Below are 19,615 nucleotides of genomic sequence, written 5' to 3'. Positions count from 1 at the left end.
TGAGCTCTGCCTCCTGTCAGATCAGCAGTGGCAGCATCAGATTCTCATAGGAGTGTGAACTCTATTGTGAACTGCGCATGTGAGGGATCTAGGTTGTATGCTTCTTCTTCTTTTTTTTTTTTAAAGACGGGATTTCACCATGTTGGTCAGGCTGGTCTTGAACTCCTGAACTCAGGTGATCTGCCCACCTTGGCCCTCAAAGTGCTTGGATTACAGGCATGAGCCACATGCCTGGCCAGTTGTATGCTTCTTATGAGACTCTAATGCCTGAGGATCTGTCACTGTCTCCCATCATCCCCACTTGGGACCGTCTGGTTGCAGAGAAACAAGCTCAGGATTCCTACTGCTTCAATATTATAGCGAGTTGTATAATTATTTCATTATGTATTACAGTGTAATAATAATAGAAGTAAAGTGCACAATAAATGTAATACATTTGAATCATCCTGAAACTATCCTTGCCCTTTGTCTGTGGAACAGTTGTCTACCATAAAACTGGTACCTTGTGCCACAAAGGCTGGGGACCACTGTTCTAGACCATTGCAGTACCTCTCATCTAGTTATATACCTCAAGTCTATCTGAACACTTCACCTCCTTTTTTTTTTGAGGTTTTTATTATTATTATTACTGTTTTTTATTTCAATAGGGTTTTGGGAAATAGGTGGTGTTTCGTAACATGAATAAGTTCTTTATTGTACTCATCACCCGAGCAATGTACACTGTACCTAGTGTGTAGTCTTTTATCCCTCTCCCCTCTCCCACCTTTTCTCTGAGTCCCATCATCTATTGTATAGTTCTTTCGTCCTCATAGCTTAGCTCCCACTTATGAGTGATAACATACGATTTTTGGTTTTCTGTTCCTGAGTTAACTTCACTTAGAATAATGGTCTCCATTTCCATCCAGGTTGCTGCAAATGGCATTATTTTGTTCCTTTTTATGGATAAGTAGTATACTATGGGTGTGTGTGTGTGTGTGTGTGTGTGTGTGTGTGTGTATCACATTTTCTTTATCCAGTCTTGGCTGATGGACATTTAGGCTCATTTCATATTTTTGCAATTGTGAATTGTGCTGTTATGAACCTGCTTGGGCAAGTATCTTTTTCACAGAATGACTTCTTTTATTCTGGGTAAATGCCTATGAGTGGGATTGCTGGATCAAACTCTAGATTCACTTTTAGTTCTTAAAGGAATTTCCACACTATTTTTTATGGTGTAGTTTACATTCCTATCAACAGTGTAAAAGTGTTCCCTTTCACCACATCCACACCAACATCTATCACTTTTTGATGTTTTGATTATGGCCATTCTTGCAGGAGTAAGGTGATATTGCATTGCGGTTTTGATATGCATTTCTCTGATCATCAGCGATGTTGAGCATTTTTTCATGTTTGTTGGCCATTTGTATATGTTCTTCTGAGAGTTGTCTATTCATGTGCTTAGGCTACTTTTTGATGGGATCGTTTGTTTTGTTCTTGCTGATGTTTGAGTTACAGAGTTTAGATATTAGTCCTTTGTCGACGTATATATTGCGAAGACTTTCTCCTACTCTGTGGGTTGTCTGTTAACTGCTGATTATTTCTTTTGCTATGGAGGTTTTTAGTTTAATTAAGTCCCATCTATTTATCTCTGTTTTTGTTGCATTTGCTTTTTGGTTCTTGATCATGGAAGTCTTTGCCTAAGCCAACGTCTAGAAGGATTTTTCTTATGTTATCTTCTCGAATTTTTATGGTTTCAGGTCTTAGATTTAAATCTTTGATTTGTCTTGAGTTGATTTTTGTATAGGGCGAGAGATGAGAATCCAGTTTCATTCTTCTACATGTGGAATGCCAGTTATCCCAGCATTTGTTGAATAGAGTGTCCTTTCCCTACTTTATGTTTTCGTTTGCTTGCTGTTGGAGCAGTAACAGTTGCCAGCGGGAATGCCACATACTGATAGAATAAATTGGAATCCCCTGTACTTGGCATCAGATTCCTTTGAAGCATGGCCAATCTAGAAGAGTAGACATTTGAAAAAAATAAGGAGTATAGGTATTTTGAGGTGAAAAAGGGAGAAAATGCAACATGTTCTGTGGGCAGTTATCACTGTACGCTATTCCTTCCTTCCCTCCTTCCTTCCTTCCTTCCTTCCCTTCTTTTTCTTTCTTTTATTTTCTTATCTTTTCTCTTCTTTCTTTTCAGTCAGGGTCTTACTGTGTTTTCCAGGCTGGAGTGTAATGGCACAATCATGGCTCACTGCAGCCTTAGTCTCCTGGGCTCATGTAATCCCCTTGCCTTGTCCTCTCAAGTAGCTGGGACTGCAGGCATGCACCACCATATCTGACTAATTTGTTGTATTTTTTTTAGAGACAAGGTTTTGCCATATTGCCTAGGCAGGTCTCAACTCCTGGACTCAAGCAATCTGCCAGCCTCTGCCTTCTAAAGTGTTGGGATTATAGGTGAGAGCCACCATGCCTGGCCTCACTGTATACCATTTCCAAGTCTCATATTTCTGTGCTGCTGCTTTGTTGTTCCCCCTAATTTTATAGTCTTTTCCATGAAGCGTATCCCTTCTTCTAGATACTACTTGTTTTCAAAGACCATTTAAGATGGTGCCCATTCAAGTCTTCAGTGCATTCAGCCTGTGTTGTGTTCTTTGCCATTTGCTATCTACTTGTACTCATAAAGGTATTAGTTCCTTTAGCACAGAAAATGTGTTTTATTCACCTTTACATCCCCCTATATTCCCCGAACCTCTGAAACTATTTTTGGACTAGAATTATTTATCAGTAAAACTTTGATTCATACAATATTGATGTAATACTTTACACCTAAACTTTATTTCCGTATTACTTTCAAATGTCAAATGAAAATTGTATATATTTATTGTGTACAACATGATGTTTGGAAATATGTATGCATTGCAGAATGGTACCTAATCTTTAGATGAAGGTTGTCATGTTTCAAATACTGTCTTTATGATTTAAAAACTAATGATAACTCAGTTTTTTAATGTTTATTTTTCAGGGGAATTTGGCTTACGAAGATCATCTTTATATTTTCTGAAGCCGTCATATTGGTCAAAGAGTAAAAGAAATTATAAGGAGTTATCAGAGGGCAATGTTAATGGGAATGTTAATTTTAGTGAAATTATTGAGCCTGTTTCTTCGGAATTTGTAGGAAAAGAAGCCATAAGGTATGATTCAATCTTTGGCAATTAAGGTATAAGAACTGCTGATGGAACCTGCCCCATATAAATCCTATTCTTTAAATATGTATGTAAATTTGGTATCTTAGATTTGGTATGTATGCCATGATTTTAAAACATTAATGGGGTGACTTCTCTTTTTCTTATTTTGTTTGCAACCATTTAGAATAAAGTTGGTGCTAGTTTTGAAATTTTATGTTTCTTTCTTTCTTTTCTTTTTTCTTTTCTTTTCTTTCTTTTGAGACAGAATCTTGCTCTGTCACCGTGTCTGGAGCACAGTGGCACAATCTCGGCTCACTGTAACCTCTGCCTCCCAGATTCAAACAATTCTTATGCCTCAGCCTCCCAAGTAGCTGGGTCTACAAGCATGTGCCACCACGCCTGGCTAATTTTTATATTTTTAGTAGAGATGGGGTTTCACCATGTTGGCCAGACTGGTCACGAATTCCTGGCCTCAAGTGATCCACCTGCCTCAGCCTCCCAAAATGCTGGCATTACAGGTATGAGCCACCACACCTGTCCCTGAAATTTTATGTTTGAATGGAAAATTTTAAAAGTAATAAAACCTGATGTTTATGCAATTAATGTTTATAGATTTTCCCATTATGTAGACTGAAACATGTTAAATATTAACTCTATAATTTTATTCATGCTACTTTGTCTTATACAGCATATTCAAGTGTCCTCTGTTAATTTTATAGATTTTTAGGGTTTTGTGAAATAATTAGAATATTACGTTAATTTTTTTTTTTTGAGATGTAGTTTCACTCTTGTTGCCCAGGCTGCAGTGCAATGGTGCAATCTCGGCTCACCACAACCTCTACCTTCTGAGTTCAAGTTATTCTCCTGCCTGAGCCTCCCAAGTAGCTGGGATTACAGGCATGCACTGCGACGCTCTGCTAATTTTGTATTTTTAGTAGAGACAGGGTTTCACCATGTTGGCCAGACTGGTCTTGATCTCCTGAACTTAGGTGATCTGCTTGCCTCAGCCCCTCAAAGTGCTGAGATTACAGGCGTGAGCCACCATGGCTTGGCCTACTTTAATTTTTAAGAACCAAAGAAATTCATTAGTGTTCCTTGCTAGGTCAGTCAATACCAAATTTAGAAATAAAATAAGGAGAAAGAAAATAAAATGAAAAAAGTGAAGCATACTATTTTTAAAATTTAAGAAAAATGTAAAAATTCCAGAGAGAGTCCAAATACTTAAGATGTAATTTGTTGGCCAGTGGTCTCCTTTATCAAGGGTAAATTTTAACTGATTAACAAATCATTTCCTTAAAAAAAAAATGAAAAAAAGTTAGAATAAGAAAATCACTTCATCTTTATTAATGGTTTGAAATGTGTGCTGACATGAAATAGCATCTGTTTTTATATACCCCTTCACTGATCTAACAAGTGTTTGATAATCAGAAATGAAAAGAAATCCATAAATTGGCTTAAATTGAATGCTTCACTTAGTTTTAGAAGCTGAGTTGGCATGAAAAATGAATCAGTGACACTTACAATGGAAAGGAATACTGTGCTTTTCTCTGGCAGCTTCTTTAAAATAATTTTATAATTGATCTCTGAATAACACAAGTTTGAACTGCACCAGTTCACTTACACATGGATTTTTTTCAATAAACATATTGGAAAATTTTTTGGAGATTTGCAATTTGAAAAAATTTGCAGATGAACGTTAGCCCACAAATATTAAATAATAATAATAATGTTAGGTATGTCACAAATGCATAAGATATTTATAGATATTAGTCTATTTTAACATTTACAATCATAAAATATGCACAGATCTAGTCTGTTAAGTTATACTTTATCAAAACTTAATGCACGCAATTCTGACAGACCATATATTATGCCAATGCATGGTTAAGAGAAATGTAAACAAATGTGAAGATGCAATATTAAATCATAACTGCATAAAGTTAACTACAGTATTACTGTACACTGTAGTAATTTTGTAGCACCTTCTTTTCCTGTCATGGTGAGCTTAAGTGTTCCAAGTATATACTTCAAATGCCTTGAGATGACTCAAATTATTACCTTGTGAGCAGTTCATCTCTCCAGTAAATTGCATATCATGATAAAAAGTAATGTCTCAGGGCTCTTGCTTATTTTTTTTAATCGTGTTTTGTGCAATACTTCAAGCCTTGAATAGCATCATGGGATACATAGGAATTGCCACTAGTGATGCTGGAAGTGCACTCAAGAAACAGAGAAAGGTCATGACAAAATAAGAGAAAGCTGAACTGCTTGATATGTATCATAGATTGAGGTTTGAGAGTACAGATGCCTGCCATTTTGAATAGACTGTGTATTTTGTTCATCTTATAAATAGATGATGTAAACTGTTGGCATCGATAAATATAGTATAGTACTGTAAACATATATATTTTCCTTATAATGTTCCTAACATTTTCTTTCCTCTAATGTACTTTATAAGAATATAGTATTTAACATTTAAAACCTGCAAAATATATGTTAACCGACTGTTTATGTTATCTTCAAGGCTTCATATCAGCAGTAGGCTGGTAGTAGATTAGTTTTGGAGGAGTAAAAAGTTATATGTGGATTTTCAACTGTGTAGCAGGAGGAGTTGGCACTCCTAATCTGTGTTTTCAAGCATCAATTGTATAGTTATTATCAGCTTTCTTTGGTTCATTGTTTTAGTAGGAAAGTACTTTATTATTATTTTATTCTTATAAAATGTGATAGCTTTGATAAAAATATTATACATGTAAACACACATATAAATTGCTTTAAATACTTAAAATATAAAACTCTATTTTTCAGAATTAGTGGTATTCAGAAGACATACAGAAAGAAAGGTGAAAATGTGGAGGCTTTGAGAAGTAAGTAGCTTTCCTAGTATTCAGGCCATAGTATTAAAGTACAAATAGAAAAATAATTTGTATAGCTCGTGGGAAATTTAAACTTCTCTACCAAATTTTCTGTCTTCCTTTTTTTTTTCCCCCTGAGTTGGAGTCTGGCTCTTGTTGCCCAGCTGGAGTGAAGTGGCATGATCTCAGCTCACTGTAACCTTTGCCTCCCATGTTCAAGCGATTCTCCCACCCCAGTCTCCCGAGTAGCTGAGATTACAGGCACCCACTATCATGCCCAGCTAATTTTTATATTTTTGTAGAGTTGGGGTTTCACCATGTTGGCCAGGCTGGTCTCAAACTCCTGACCTCGGGTGATTGGCCTCTTAAAGTGCTGGGATTACAGGTATGAGCCACCGCACCTGGCCTCTGTCTTGCTTTTTGAGATAACTTCCATTATGTGATTAATATTCAAAATAAAACTAACAACATGAAATTTGTAAAACTAAAAAATAATACTATTAAGATGAAAAATACTTAATTATTTGAATAAGCCTATGACATTATTTCATTTTATTATTTTGCATGTATATACAATACATGTTAGTTACCTTTTAAAAAATTCATTCGGCCTATCATAGGGTTTTTCAGCCTCAGCACTACTGACATTTTTGTCCTGATAATTCTTTGCTGTAGAGAACTGTTCTTTATTGTAGGATGTTTAGCATTGGGATTAGGGGAAGTTTGTTTTAAGTAATTACTTCATGAGATCGTGGGCCTGGTAAGTGCAGAAATCTAAAAGGCAGATTGGAAACTCAGGCAAGAGTTGAAGTTTCAGTCTTGAGTTCAAAATCTGTAGAGAGGCTGACAGGCTGCAAACTCATGTAGGAATTGGTTACATTCTTGAGGTGGGACTCTTCCAAGAAACCTCAGTTTTTTCTCTTAAGGCCTTCGATTGCATAATGTTTACCATTATTATCAAGAGTAATCCAGTTTAAGTCAGATGATTATAAAAGTTAATGACATCTACAGCAACATCTACATCAGTATTTTACCAAATAACTGTGCACTGTAGCCTAGCGAGGGGCAACTATAAAATTAACCTTCACCAGCAGCATCCCTGGCTTTGATCACCAAAGAGAGAAGGAGTTCTGCCTCAAGAATGTAACACATTCTTGCATGAGTTTCCAGCCTGTCAGCCTATGAGTTTTGGACTCAAGACTGCAACTTTAACTCTTGCCTAAGTTTTCAACCTGCCCTACAGATTTTCGAACTTACCAGACCCCACAATTTATTGAAGCAATTCCTTAAAATAAACCTTTCCTAATCCCCCAGCCCCACACTCATACTTGTTCCATTGTGTGTAGTCTCTTGGTTCTGGAGACTGACTGACACACTGCTAAACATTCCTAGCCTCTGCCCACCATGTGCCTGAGCAAACCCCCTCTCCTAGTTGTAACAACCAAAAATGTCTCCAGGCTTTTCCAAATGTTTTCTAGGAGACAAATTAATTAAGAAGAAAGTAAGTATAGTGGTATATTAATAGGGCTTTAGTTTGCATTTGCCTAATGTTGTTAGTCACCTTTCTATATGATTATTGGCATTTGGAGGTTTTCCTTTATGAAATACCTATGCAAGTTCTTTTCACATTTTGGTTTGTTAGATACAGGTATTTAAATATTTATTTCAGTCTGAGGCTTGCCTTTTAATTTTAATAATAGTCTTTTGATGAACACAAGTTCTTAATTTGAATGAAGTCCAATTTATGAATCTTTTCTTTTATGGTTACAGTGCTTTTCAAGTCTTTTTATTTAACATTGGAAATTATATGTGGCTTCCAATGTAAAGTTATTGTAATAACTAATTAATTATACTAATTGTAATAACAATTACAACTAATTGTTTCTTATACAAAGAAGCAAGAGAATGAAATAAAAGGCATCCAGATTGGAAAAGATGCAGTTAAATTATTTATGTGCAGTTGACACAATAAACTATTTTTAAAATCTTTTAGATCAACAAAGAAAATAATGGAACTGAACAGTGAGTTTTGCAAGATGATAGGATACATCATAAATAATGGAAAAATCAATTGTATTTCTATATGTTACCAACACATAATTGGAAATTAAAATTAAAAATAGCATTTAGCACTAAAAATACCCTTACAGGTAAATAAGACAAAAGATGTAAAAGACATATCCTGAAAAGTACAAAATATTACTGAGACAAATTAAAGAAGACTGAAATAAATAGAGAGAAATACCACATTAATGGGGCAGAACACTTAACATTTGGTTATTGAGTTCCCTTTCATCTTTTAACTTAGATTACTGGCCTTAGGATCTGAGACTTTTTCCTTCTTGTTTTATATTTTAGCCTTCTTAGCCTAGTTTTTGTTGTTGTTGTTTGTTTGTTTGTTTTTGAGACAGGGTCTTGCTCTGTCCCCCAGGCTGGAGTATAGTGGCACAATCTTGGCTCATCACTGCCCTGACTTCCCAGGATCAGGTGATTCTCTCACCTCAGCCTCCCGAGTAGCTGAGACTGCAGGTGCCACCACGCCTAGCTAATTTTTGTATTTTTTTAGAGACAGGGTTTCACCATGTTGCCCACCCTAGTCTCAAACTCCTGGGCTCAAGTGATCCTCCAGCCTCAGCCTCCCAAAGTGTTGGGATTACAGGTGTGAGCCACTGTGCCTGGCCAGCCTAATTTTTTTACTAAGCCATTTCTGCTTCATCATTTCAGATCCCTGTCTCCTGTCTTCCTTTAGTCCTTTATGTATCCATTCAGTGATATTGCTTCTTTAAATTTAACCTTTCAAGCCATTTCTATAGTATTAATTGCTTGGTTTTTTATTTTGCCAGTTTATTTAAATGCCTATAATTATCCTTGGGAACAAATTTTTGTTTGTTTTAATTCCCTTGGCAATGCCCAAAAATTGGGACACAGAAAACTCCCAAATATTTTGTATACTCCTAAATCTTACTGTATGAATAAGTAAAGCTTATTTTTATTTACTTTCCTTAGTGTTTATATCATTGACTGTAACAAAGAAGCTATTTTACCAGCTATCAAATATGCTGGTAACTTTAAAAATGTATTTATAGGTATATCACCTTGAAGATTGTGCAAATATTATGAATTATCATGCATAGCTGAACAGACATAAAAATCACATTTGAGTCTTCTTTTTTCCTGAACTAGATTTGTCGTTTGACATATATGAGGGTCAGATTACTGCCTTACTTGGTCACAGTGGAACAGGAAAGAGTACACTGATGAATATTCTTTGTGGACTATGCCCACCTTCTGATGGTGAGAGTTTTCTGTCTTAAAGGAAGAAAAGAAACTTCCGTGTATGTGTGTGTTTGTGTGTGTGTGTGTGTGTGTGTGTGTGTGTGTATTTAAATGTGCTGAATAATTTTTGTCAATGATTGGGACCAACTTCTGTATCTGTAAAGGTGTTTTCTTTTTTTCTTGACTGCACACATGTGGTTGTTTTTGATAGAAGATAAAAATTATTCTATCATATTTAATAAAGTAAAAAGGATCTAATTTTATACATATTTATATACATATACACACATACAACATACATCAGTATGTTATGTATGTATGTGTGTTTATTCATCATTTTCAAGGAAGGATAAATGAGTAACTTATTGGAAATTAAATCAGAACTATAGACTAGGGTTGAGAAAATAAATATAGATATCTAAATATATAGCAGTAGTTCAAAAGGAAATAATCATAAATGTGCATACTATCTTTTAAAATAGAACTTTAAAGGCATACCTCAAAAGTATAATTTTGATATGTGATTGTTCTGTAGGCAAGAATTCAATATAGTAGCTTCATATTTTGACAGTAATTAGAGTGGCAGTACAATAAATATTTTAGTTTACTTAAGGGCTGAATTGTATTGAATCTGCATTTCAACTCTTGAAATATTGTTTAACTTTTAAAATTAGTTTGGTTTTGTTATTTGTCTTTAGTTGTATCACTTTTTGATGGTAGCCATAATATCTTACATTTATATAAGAATTTATGATTTTTCTCATGATTCTTCATAATGTATGATTGTTTTGATTTAATAGTTCTTTAGTGGGATATATTAGTGTCCACTTTATAGAAAAGGAAAGCTGGAATTAAAAGAGATTAAGTAATTTGGCCATGACCACACAGCTAGCTAGGATAAAATTTATAGTTCTTTAATTCCTCCACTATTGAATAATGTCTACAAAATTGTTACTGGAATACAAGTGTAAACAATGTATCAATAGATATATATGTTTAGTGTCAAGCTTTTAGTTTCTTGATTTTTCCACTATGTTATATGACCTATAAGTGATGGAAAATGAGATAGAAATATAAGTGGATGCAGATCATCAATAACATGGAAAAGAGGGTATATTGTGTCTTATAAATTTATATTAATTTTTTAGCTTATTTGTCTGTTATAACCAAATAACTAAGTTATCAGGATACTTCAAAACATACACATTTAAAATAATTAATGTACATTTAAATATATATTTTGCTTTTAGGGTTTGCATCTATATATGGACACAGAGTCTCAGAAATAGATGAAATGTTTGAAGCAAGAAAAATGATTGGCATTTGTCCACAATTAGATATACACTTTGATGTTTTGACAGTAGAAGAAAATTTATCAATTTTGGCTTCAATCAAAGGGATACCAGCCAACAATATAATCCAAGAAGTATGCTATTCATATAGAAATCTTTGCTTTTATTTTCTGTAATTAATAACCTTTTGTAATGACTTGTGCAATAAAAATATGCTTGAAAATCTAAATATAACACTTGTCTCAAGCCAATAAACAGAAAGCTATTACAAAGAATTATACAGAATTTGGAGTAAATGTTTTAGCAAACATAAAAGTTTGTTTCATCTGGAGGATGCTTGTCTGCCATACTCCTCCCTTCTCTTCCTCTCATCTCCTCTACCCGCTCCTACTTCCACACATGCACTAAGAGCCATCACATTGATCTCTTCTACCCAAGAAGATACAAAAGTAAAACCTTTCCCTCAAGAATCTTACCTGTTGTTTTCATAATTATATATGAATATATGTCAAAGAAAGTTCCATGCTAAAGAAACATTTTAAAGTTGAAATTAAAATTATTTAAAAACATATGTTACTTAAATATTTAACACATTAAAACAAAATATTTAAAAAGTAATATTGATAATTACATAAATGATATGATTTTTAAAATAACATTGGTCATGTTTTACTTTTACAGGTGCAGAAGGTTTTACTAGATTTAGACATGCAGACTATCAAAGATAACCAAGCTAAAAAATTAAGTGGTGGTCAAAAGAGAAAGCTCTCATTAGGAATTGCTGTTCTTGGAAACCCAAAGGTAAATAAATATTAGTTTTATAAATGAGACTATTTTAAATGATGTCAAATTAAAGAGCAGGTTGTAGAAAGATATATACATAAAATACTATGTAAAGGTTAAGTATATACATAAAATACTATATGCTATTATGGATGTAATCACAGTGATGAGATTTTAAAACTGAAGTCAGAAAGATGTACAATTTTTTTTTCAATTTTTAGTAGTTTTTGAGGTACTAGAGCATTTTGGTTACATGGATGAACTATGTAGTGGTTAATTCTGAGATTTTAGTGTACCCAACTCCTGAGTAGTTTACATTGTACTCAATATGTAGGTTTTTTTTTTAATTCCTCACCCTCCTTCCACCCTTCTCTTTCTGAGTTACAACATCTTTATGATAACTGGTTACTTTTAGGAAGCAGAATGGAAGAATAGACCTTAGTTATGACTGCTGTGCTTTCTTTCTTTCTTTCTTTCTTTCTTTCTTTCTTTCTTTCTTTCTTTCTTTCTTTCTTTCTTTCTTTCTTCTTTTTCTTCTTCTTTTTTTTTAATTTGTAGAGATAAGATCTTGCTGTATTGCTAGGCTGGTCTTGAACTCCTGGCCTCAAGCAATCCACCTGCCTTTGCCTTCCAAAGTGTTGGGATTACAGGCATGAGTCACCACGCCTGGCCTCCATGTTTCATTTCTTTAAAAAATTATCTGAAGAAAATATGGCCAAAAAATAACATTGCTGAATTGGAATGGTAGCTTTAATAGTATTACTCTCTTGTTCTCTGTAGTTTAAAAAAAATATTTGTTATAGTTAATAACAAAGGTTAAGAAATGTAACAAAATCAAAGGAATAATTCAGTTTGTCACTGTCTTCTGCTTTGATTTTGTATGTATTTGTTTTGTGCTGTTCTCTGTCATAGAAACAGAGAAACAACTGATGTACTACTTTACACAAGGCATTAAAACTAACAGGTGCATGCAGCTAGGATGACCATCCCAGGTTGAGTGATGTCCTAGGAAAACTCACAGGACTCAGCACAGAGTCATACTCATTGCTATGATTTATTACAGCAGCTAGGATGATCTCCTGTTGATCCCCACCATCTTGCCACACTCCCCCTTGCTGTTGCAGCTGGGGAATGATTCTGGATCCCGGCTCTATGTTACTTAGTCTTCCTCTCAGCCCCCATCACCATGTTGTTTTTTTTTTAATTAAAAATAGTCTTGAAACAAATTGTTTCCCTTGAACTAATATAAAACCATATATTCTTCTCCAAAAAAGCAAGTGTTACATCTATAAATGCAGTTGTTAAGGATAATAGCAATATACTTAATGTTGTTGTTTAGATTATTTATCTGTCATTATGCTTTTGTCTTATATATTACAGACAGTCTTTTAGAATTAAACCAGGGAAAATATTCACATGACAAATTTATAATTTAAAAAATTTATGTGAGCACAACTATGAATGAAAAAAGAAATCTGATCTATTATATTTATGATTGAAAATACTAACTTGAAATGGAGCCGTTTTTTAGTGTCCACATGCATTTTTAATATTTAGTTTTTCTGAGGATTTTCTTTTTATACAGGTACTACTGCTAGATGAACCAACAGCTGGAATGGACCCCTGTTCTCGACATATTGTTTGGAATCTTTTAAAATACAGAAAAGCCAATCGGGTGACAGTGTTCAGTACTCATTTCATGGATGAAGCTGACATTCTTGCAGGTGAGATTTTTGCTTTATTTTTGAAGGCTGAGATCATGGGCCAAAAGGAAGATAGACATAGAGATGCTAATTCCCGAGGTATAAATAGAGAAGCTTTTACCTAGAGGTATATTTCCTTCACAAAAAAAGTTTAAAATTTTTTTAAATTATATATTTTTGTGTTGAGCATCTTCAAGACCATTCCAGGTTTTGTGATGTCCTAGGAGAACTCATAGGACCCAGCACATAGTCATACTCATGGCTATGATTTATTACAGCAAAAGGATGCAAAGCAAAATTAGCAAAGGGAAAAGGTATATAAGGCAAAGTCTAGAGGAAACCAGATGGAAGCTTCCAAGAGTTCTCTCCCAGTAGAGCAGACAGATGTGCTTTAATTTATTCATCATTGAATTGTAACAGCATGTGTGAAATATCTACTTGGGAAAGTTAGTATGTACTCCGTGTTCAAAATTCTTACTGAGTGCTGGTCACATAAGCATCTTCTGCCTAGCACATACCAAAGTTTCAGATTCCCAGAAGTAAAGAAGGTATTCAGCATAAACCACATTGTTTGTACAGTTTAGGCAGTGAGCCACCCTTATTTGTTTTGAGAATAGTAGGAACCCTCCCAAATCCAAGTTCTCACCTAACAGGGCCAACCTTGTAAGCAGGTCTAAGGATAGAAGCCTTTGACCTGCTATGTTAACTCTTTTCTGCACAATTTTATATACTTACATATAAAGAACCAAAGTTAAAGTCAACACATCACTTTTAATAGCTATGACAAGATACAGAAGTTTGAAATTCTAGAGCGACTTCTCTCTGCTTATAATTATAAGCTAATAAAATTGGGCAAGTCATTCATGTCTTTAGTAGTATCTTTGTTTTTACAAATCCAACAAACTAATATTTGTTCTTCTTATTCTGTTGATTTTTGGAGTTATTTCTCCATTTGGTTATAAAAGAAATTGTGAAAGTGCTTGTATTGGTAAGGCTTTTAGGAAAAATCAGATATTTGGAATAATATATGGAAAGTGGACGCTAGAGTCAGACTGCTTGAGTATACTTCCTGGCTTTGTTACTTAATAGCCACATAAAACATATATAAGGAATCTATTTTCTTTTTGCCTTAGTGTTCATAGCTGAAAAATAGTTGATAATTTTTTACATTAAAAAATGTAAAAGTAATTGTGTTTACTTTGTTGTCAAGAAAAAAAGAAATTGCTTGTAGGCCTCCTGAGAATAAGGCATATATGTATGTTTGTATACATTCTCAGGTTCTTTTTTTAGTTTCATCCTCATAAGATTGTTGTGATGATTAATGATATCATAATATGGATGGCTTTAATATGAGAAACTATAAAATATAAATGCCAATTATTGCTGTTGATAACTTAGAAATTGAAATGTAAATATTTATCTGCAGATAGGAAAGCTGTGATATCACAAGGAATGCTGAAATGTGTTGGTTCTTCAATTTTCCTCAAAAGTAAATGGGGGATTGGCTACCGCCTGAGGTATCATTGAATTTTATTGACATTATTCTATATTATACTCTTGATATACTGTTATTATTTTGGAGTCTTGCCATTGTATGCTTTGACCATCTTTGATGGCACTAAATTTAATTTAAAGCCTTTATAATTTACTTTTGGCTGTTTATTGTGTAATCATTAATTATGATTTTTGGTATTCTCTAGCATGTACATAGACAAATTTTGTGCCACAGAATCTCTTTCTTCACTGGTTAAACAACATATACCTGGAGCTACTTTATTACAACAGAATGACCAACAACTCGTGTATAGCTTGCCTTTCAAGGACATGGACAAATTTTCAGGTATTACTTACTTTGTCTCTTAGTGTTTGAATTGGGATCTTATACTGGGAATAGGTTTTATTGATACCCTTTTTGTTTCTGTCTCCATGTAGTATTGCCATGCTCCCAGGTGGCCAGAGTTAATATTCTGTTTCTGCTTTATTTTGTTTTTGAAAACTAGAAAAAATACAGTGATTTTTTGTTGTTGTTACGAACACCATGTAAGAAACGGTAACTAATATATTAAATACTTAAGAAAATGTTTAAAAATGTAAAAGTAATTGTGTTTACTTTGTTGTCAAGAAAAAAAATTGCTTGTAGGCCTCCTGAGAGTAAGGCATATATGTATGTTTGTATACATTCTCAGGTTCTTTTCTAGTTTCATGATTTCATAATGAATTACATGACAAATCCTTGAATCCTTTTAATTGAGGCTTATTTTTTAACTTTTTAATGAGGAACTCAAACTCAGTCTCCTTCCTCTGTTTAGGAATTGCACGATAGCCAAAAGGATGCTATTGATGTAAGTATATTGTGCAGAATTTTCATAGCATTTATCTCATAATCAGAAAAGTTAAAAAAAAAAGAAATCACAAATTAAGTGGACTGAAGTACACTTGCCAACTTAATGTGCTCTGCCTATCATTCTGTCTACTTATACCTACCTACCTCCTATCCTTTAGTAACATTTATATAGTGCTTATTTTCTACCAAATGCTGATCTGTGCATTTTGCAATTATTAGTTTATTTCATTATCCCAATATTTCGTTAAATACATGAGATAAATGCTATTATTGCTTTCATTTTGCAAATGAAGAAACTAAGGCACTTGCCCAAGGTAACACAGGTAGAAAGTGGTGAAGCTGAGTTTTAAACCCAGGTAAATCGATTCCAGAACTCCTGTTTTTCACCACCATATTTTGTTTGTTGTCTTTTGTATTTCTTTGATAAATTGTTATGGTATTTCTCTGGATTTCACAGTGTCTTCTGGGATCTCCTGCGTGATGGACCCTAAGACCTCTTAAAGGAATTCACAATGTCAACACTTTTTCTAATACTAACAAAATGTTATTTGTCTTGTGGACTCTCAGCTTCTCATGATTAGACACTGTTTTCAAGAGACTGTATAATATGTGCTATCACAACAGATTGAATGCAGAAACAAATATGAGAACCCATCAGTCCTCTGTTAAGACAGGCATTAAAGAGATTTGCAGAAATATAAAACAGTATTCTCTTCTCATTATTTTTGTTTTAAAAAATGTAGTTTTTAAAAATTAAATTGTGCTAACCTATAATAGGTTTATTTTTATTTTTGAAAGAATGAATAAGTATTTAAATTTTCTAGTATACATATTTCTGTATATTTTCTAATATACATATTTATTTTAATGTTTAATATAGTAACATTCTCAGTTTTAATTTCAAATACTGTAAAATTTTTGTTAATTTATAATATGATAAATATCTAATAGGTATATTCTCATAAACAAAATTTCTTTGAGCTCCGTAATACTTATAAGAATGTTAAGCCTGTTACTTAGGCACTGTTACAGCTCACTACAGCCTCAAACTCCTAGGCTTAAGTGATCCTCCCACCTCACCTCCTGAGTAGCTAAGACTACAGGCTTGCATCAGTATGCCTAGCTAATTTATTTTTATTTTTTGTAGACATGGGTCATGATATGTTGCATAGGCTATCCGAATGTAACCTATTTTTAAAGGATATTTTACAATAATTTATGATAATATGCTCAAAGATATACTATTCTTTCATTTTTTTTCTTTCAGGTTTGTTTTCTGCCCTAGACAGTCATTCAAATTTGGGTATCATTTCTTATGGTGTTTCCATGACGACTTTGGAAGATGTATTTTTAAAGCTAGAAGTTGAAGCAGAAATTGACCAAGCAGGTAAAAACAGAACTAACAAAACATTTTAGACAATGAACCAGACAGATGGTGAATAAGACAAAAATTATGCAAATTATATAAATTTATATAATTATAAATTATAATTATGCAAATTTATATATAAATTATATAAATGCAAACTTTATATTATTTTTGGGAAGAAAGGGTAGAAATAAATAACTAAATAAGTAATGAGATATTGATAGTGATAGGAGTTATGCAGGAAATAATGGGGTGGTCTTAGAAGGCAGTGAACTTAGATTATATCATCAGGAAGGACTTTGTTGAGATGATACTTGACCTGAAGCCGAATAACAAAAAAATCAAGTAGGTGAAGATTTAGGGCAGAAATTTTAGATAAAGAGAACTGCAACTGCAAAGTTATTAACTGAGGAATGAGTTGGATGTCTTTGAGGGATACAAAAAGGCCACTGTGGCTAGCGCTATGGTGGAGATATTACACAACCAAGTCAGGAGCATACTCAGAGGGCTAGATCATGTTTTGCCTTTGAACACCTGGAAAACAATTTCATTTGTTTTCTGATTGTAATGTGAAGCTATCAGAGAGTTTTAAAGCAAACAGGTAACATGATCTGATTTGAGTTTTTAAAAAGTACATTCTGGTTGTTGAATGATGAGAGGATTATAAAGGAAGTGTGGAGGTAGGAAGACCAGTTAGGAAACTGTTATAATTAATACAACCTTGAACTAAGGTGGTAGTGAAAATAGGGAGGCCAGGTGCAGTGGCTCATGCCTGTAATCCCAGCACTTTGGGAGGCCAAGGCAGGGAGATCACTTGAGCCTAGGAGTTCTAGACCAGCCTTGGCAACATGGCAAAACCTTATCTTTACAAAAAACACAAAAAATTAGCCAGGTGTGGTGATGTGTGCCTGTAGTCCCAGCTACTCTAGAGACTGAGGTGGGAGGATTACCTGAGCCTAGGAGATCAATGGTGCAGCGAGCCATGGTTACACCACTGCACTCTAGCCTGAGCATCAGAAAGAGACCATGTTTCAAAGAGAGAGAGAGAGAGAGAGAGAGAGAGGAAGGAGGGATAGAGGGAGGGAGGGAGAGAGGGAGAGAGAGAAAGAATATAGAAAGAACAGATTTGAGCTATATTGGTGGTAGTGGTGATGAGTTGCTGATAGATTGTTACTGGTTCAGGACAAGGTAAAATGAAGAATAATTCCTAAGTCCTTGGCTTGAGAAGTGGGAATGAGATTGCCATTTCCTGAAAATAGGGGAAGAATAGGTTTGTGGAAAGAAGCAATGCAGGCATGAATTTTTTTTTTCTTTTTTCTTTTTTTATTGAGATGAAGTCTTGCTCTGTCACCCAGGCTAGAGTGCAGTGGTGCAATATCGGCTCACTGCAACCTCTGCCTCCCAGGTTCAAGGGATTCTCCCTGCCTAAGGCTCCTGAGTAACTGGTATTACAGGTGCCCACCACCACGCCTGGCTAATTTTTTAGTAGAGATAGGTTTCACCATGTTGGTCAGGTTGGTCTTGAACTCCTGACCTCAGGTGATCTGCCTGCTTCAGCCTCCCAAACTGTTAGTGTTACAGGTGTCAGCCACCACGCCTGGCCCAGGCATGAATTTTGACTTTATTGTTTGAGATCCTTCTGGAGCTAAATGAACATGTTAGAGCCGAAGATACAGATTTAGAATTTACTCATAGTTAGTTGGTGCTATGGAGTTGGATGAAATCTCTTAGTTCGGTAGGGAGTAGAGATAAGAATTGAGGGTCAAGCCCTCTGGGTAAACAGTGGAGGAGGAGCCAAAAAAAAACTGACCATGAATAAGCAATTATTACTCTACTTTTCATGAAAGAGTGGAAATGCAGAATCCTAGAAAAATTATGTTTTAGTGAAGAGGAAGTGGTGAGTTATTTGTCGATTGCTGTGAAGAATAAGATGAGGACCAAAAAGGTAGTTTTGGTAATGTAGAAGACAGTGAGGAATTTGGTAGAGTGTAAGAGTGGTGATCTTGACAGATCAATTTCATGAGGCAATGGAGCAAAGTTGATCTGTGTAGTTATGGTGAGAACATGAGTTGAGGAAACTTTCTTATGATCAAAGGTTAGCAAAATGTTTGTGGTGGTAGGTGAGGATAGCAAAGGAAACCAGAATGTTAGTTCACAGTTGTTAAAAGAGTTGAGATGCTGCAAATACACATTTTGCATGAATGCTGAGTGGCTGATGATTAAAATCATTGTGAGACCAAAATCAAGAATCAAGCTGAATATATCATCATGAAGTAAGTTTGCATTATATTATGCTAAACTGAATCTGGAAATTAAAATAAATTAATAGAATTTAATTATTCGTAGTTTGGTAGTCAAATTTTAAAAGATTGGCTATATTGTGTGGGAACAATAATTTGTTAACATTGCTAACTGTAAAGTTGCTCCTGTAGTCCTACGTTTATGATACCAGATGCTCACTTTCAACTGCAGTGAGGAGAAGCCATGTATTTTTGAGTTCTTAAATTTACTTTTGTTATAATGTCTGGATCAAAGAAGATTTATCTGAAAATTAATGTATGTGATTTTGTAGTTTCTCCTTCTTTTGAAATTTTTAAATGATGGAAGTTGGCATTCCACTTTTAGTTCGCCCTCACAAATTGTGGAAGAATCCAAAATAAAACTTTTTTATTGAAAGTGTTATGGCCTTAATGGAATTCAGTAACTAAAAAAGAAGTAGGTCTCCCAAATTTGTTTTAATACCATCAGTATTAGTATACTGAACAACTATATAAAAATTAATATTATATAGTCTTATTTTTTTTAATGTTATTATCTAAATTAAAA

At 34.2% G+C, this 19,615-nt stretch overlaps 1 protein-coding gene across 9 annotated transcripts in view; it reads left to right on the top strand.

Moving 5' to 3' along the window:
- ABCA5 (ATP binding cassette subfamily A member 5) overlaps positions 1-19,615 on the top strand; it is a 102,733-nt gene that overhangs the window by 29,483 nt on the left and 53,635 nt on the right. For all 9 annotated transcript variants that reach the window (XR_013535973.1, XM_035301646.3, XM_002748665.7 and 6 more), the window contains 9 exons: positions 3,005-3,173; positions 5,976-6,034; positions 9,206-9,316; positions 10,549-10,724; positions 11,272-11,391; positions 12,959-13,097; positions 14,503-14,593; positions 14,777-14,916; positions 16,688-16,807. Coding sequence is in view for 8 of the 9 variants with exons in the window: in XM_035301646.3 (XP_035157537.3) it covers positions 3,005-3,173; positions 5,976-6,034; positions 9,206-9,316; positions 10,549-10,724; positions 11,272-11,391; positions 12,959-13,097; positions 14,503-14,593; positions 14,777-14,916; positions 16,688-16,807 (1,125 nt within the window). In the remaining variant the exon portion in view is untranslated. The remainder of the gene's footprint in view (positions 1-3,004; positions 3,174-5,975; positions 6,035-9,205; positions 9,317-10,548; positions 10,725-11,271; positions 11,392-12,958; positions 13,098-14,502; positions 14,594-14,776; positions 14,917-16,687; positions 16,808-19,615) is intronic.

The sequence above is a fragment of the Callithrix jacchus genome, chromosome 5 (assembly GCF_049354715.1).
Source record: "Callithrix jacchus isolate 240 chromosome 5, calJac240_pri, whole genome shotgun sequence".
In the NCBI taxonomy this organism is placed as follows: Eukaryota; Metazoa; Chordata; class Mammalia; order Primates; family Cebidae; genus Callithrix; species Callithrix jacchus.
This window is presented reverse-complemented; position numbering and strand designations above follow the sequence as displayed.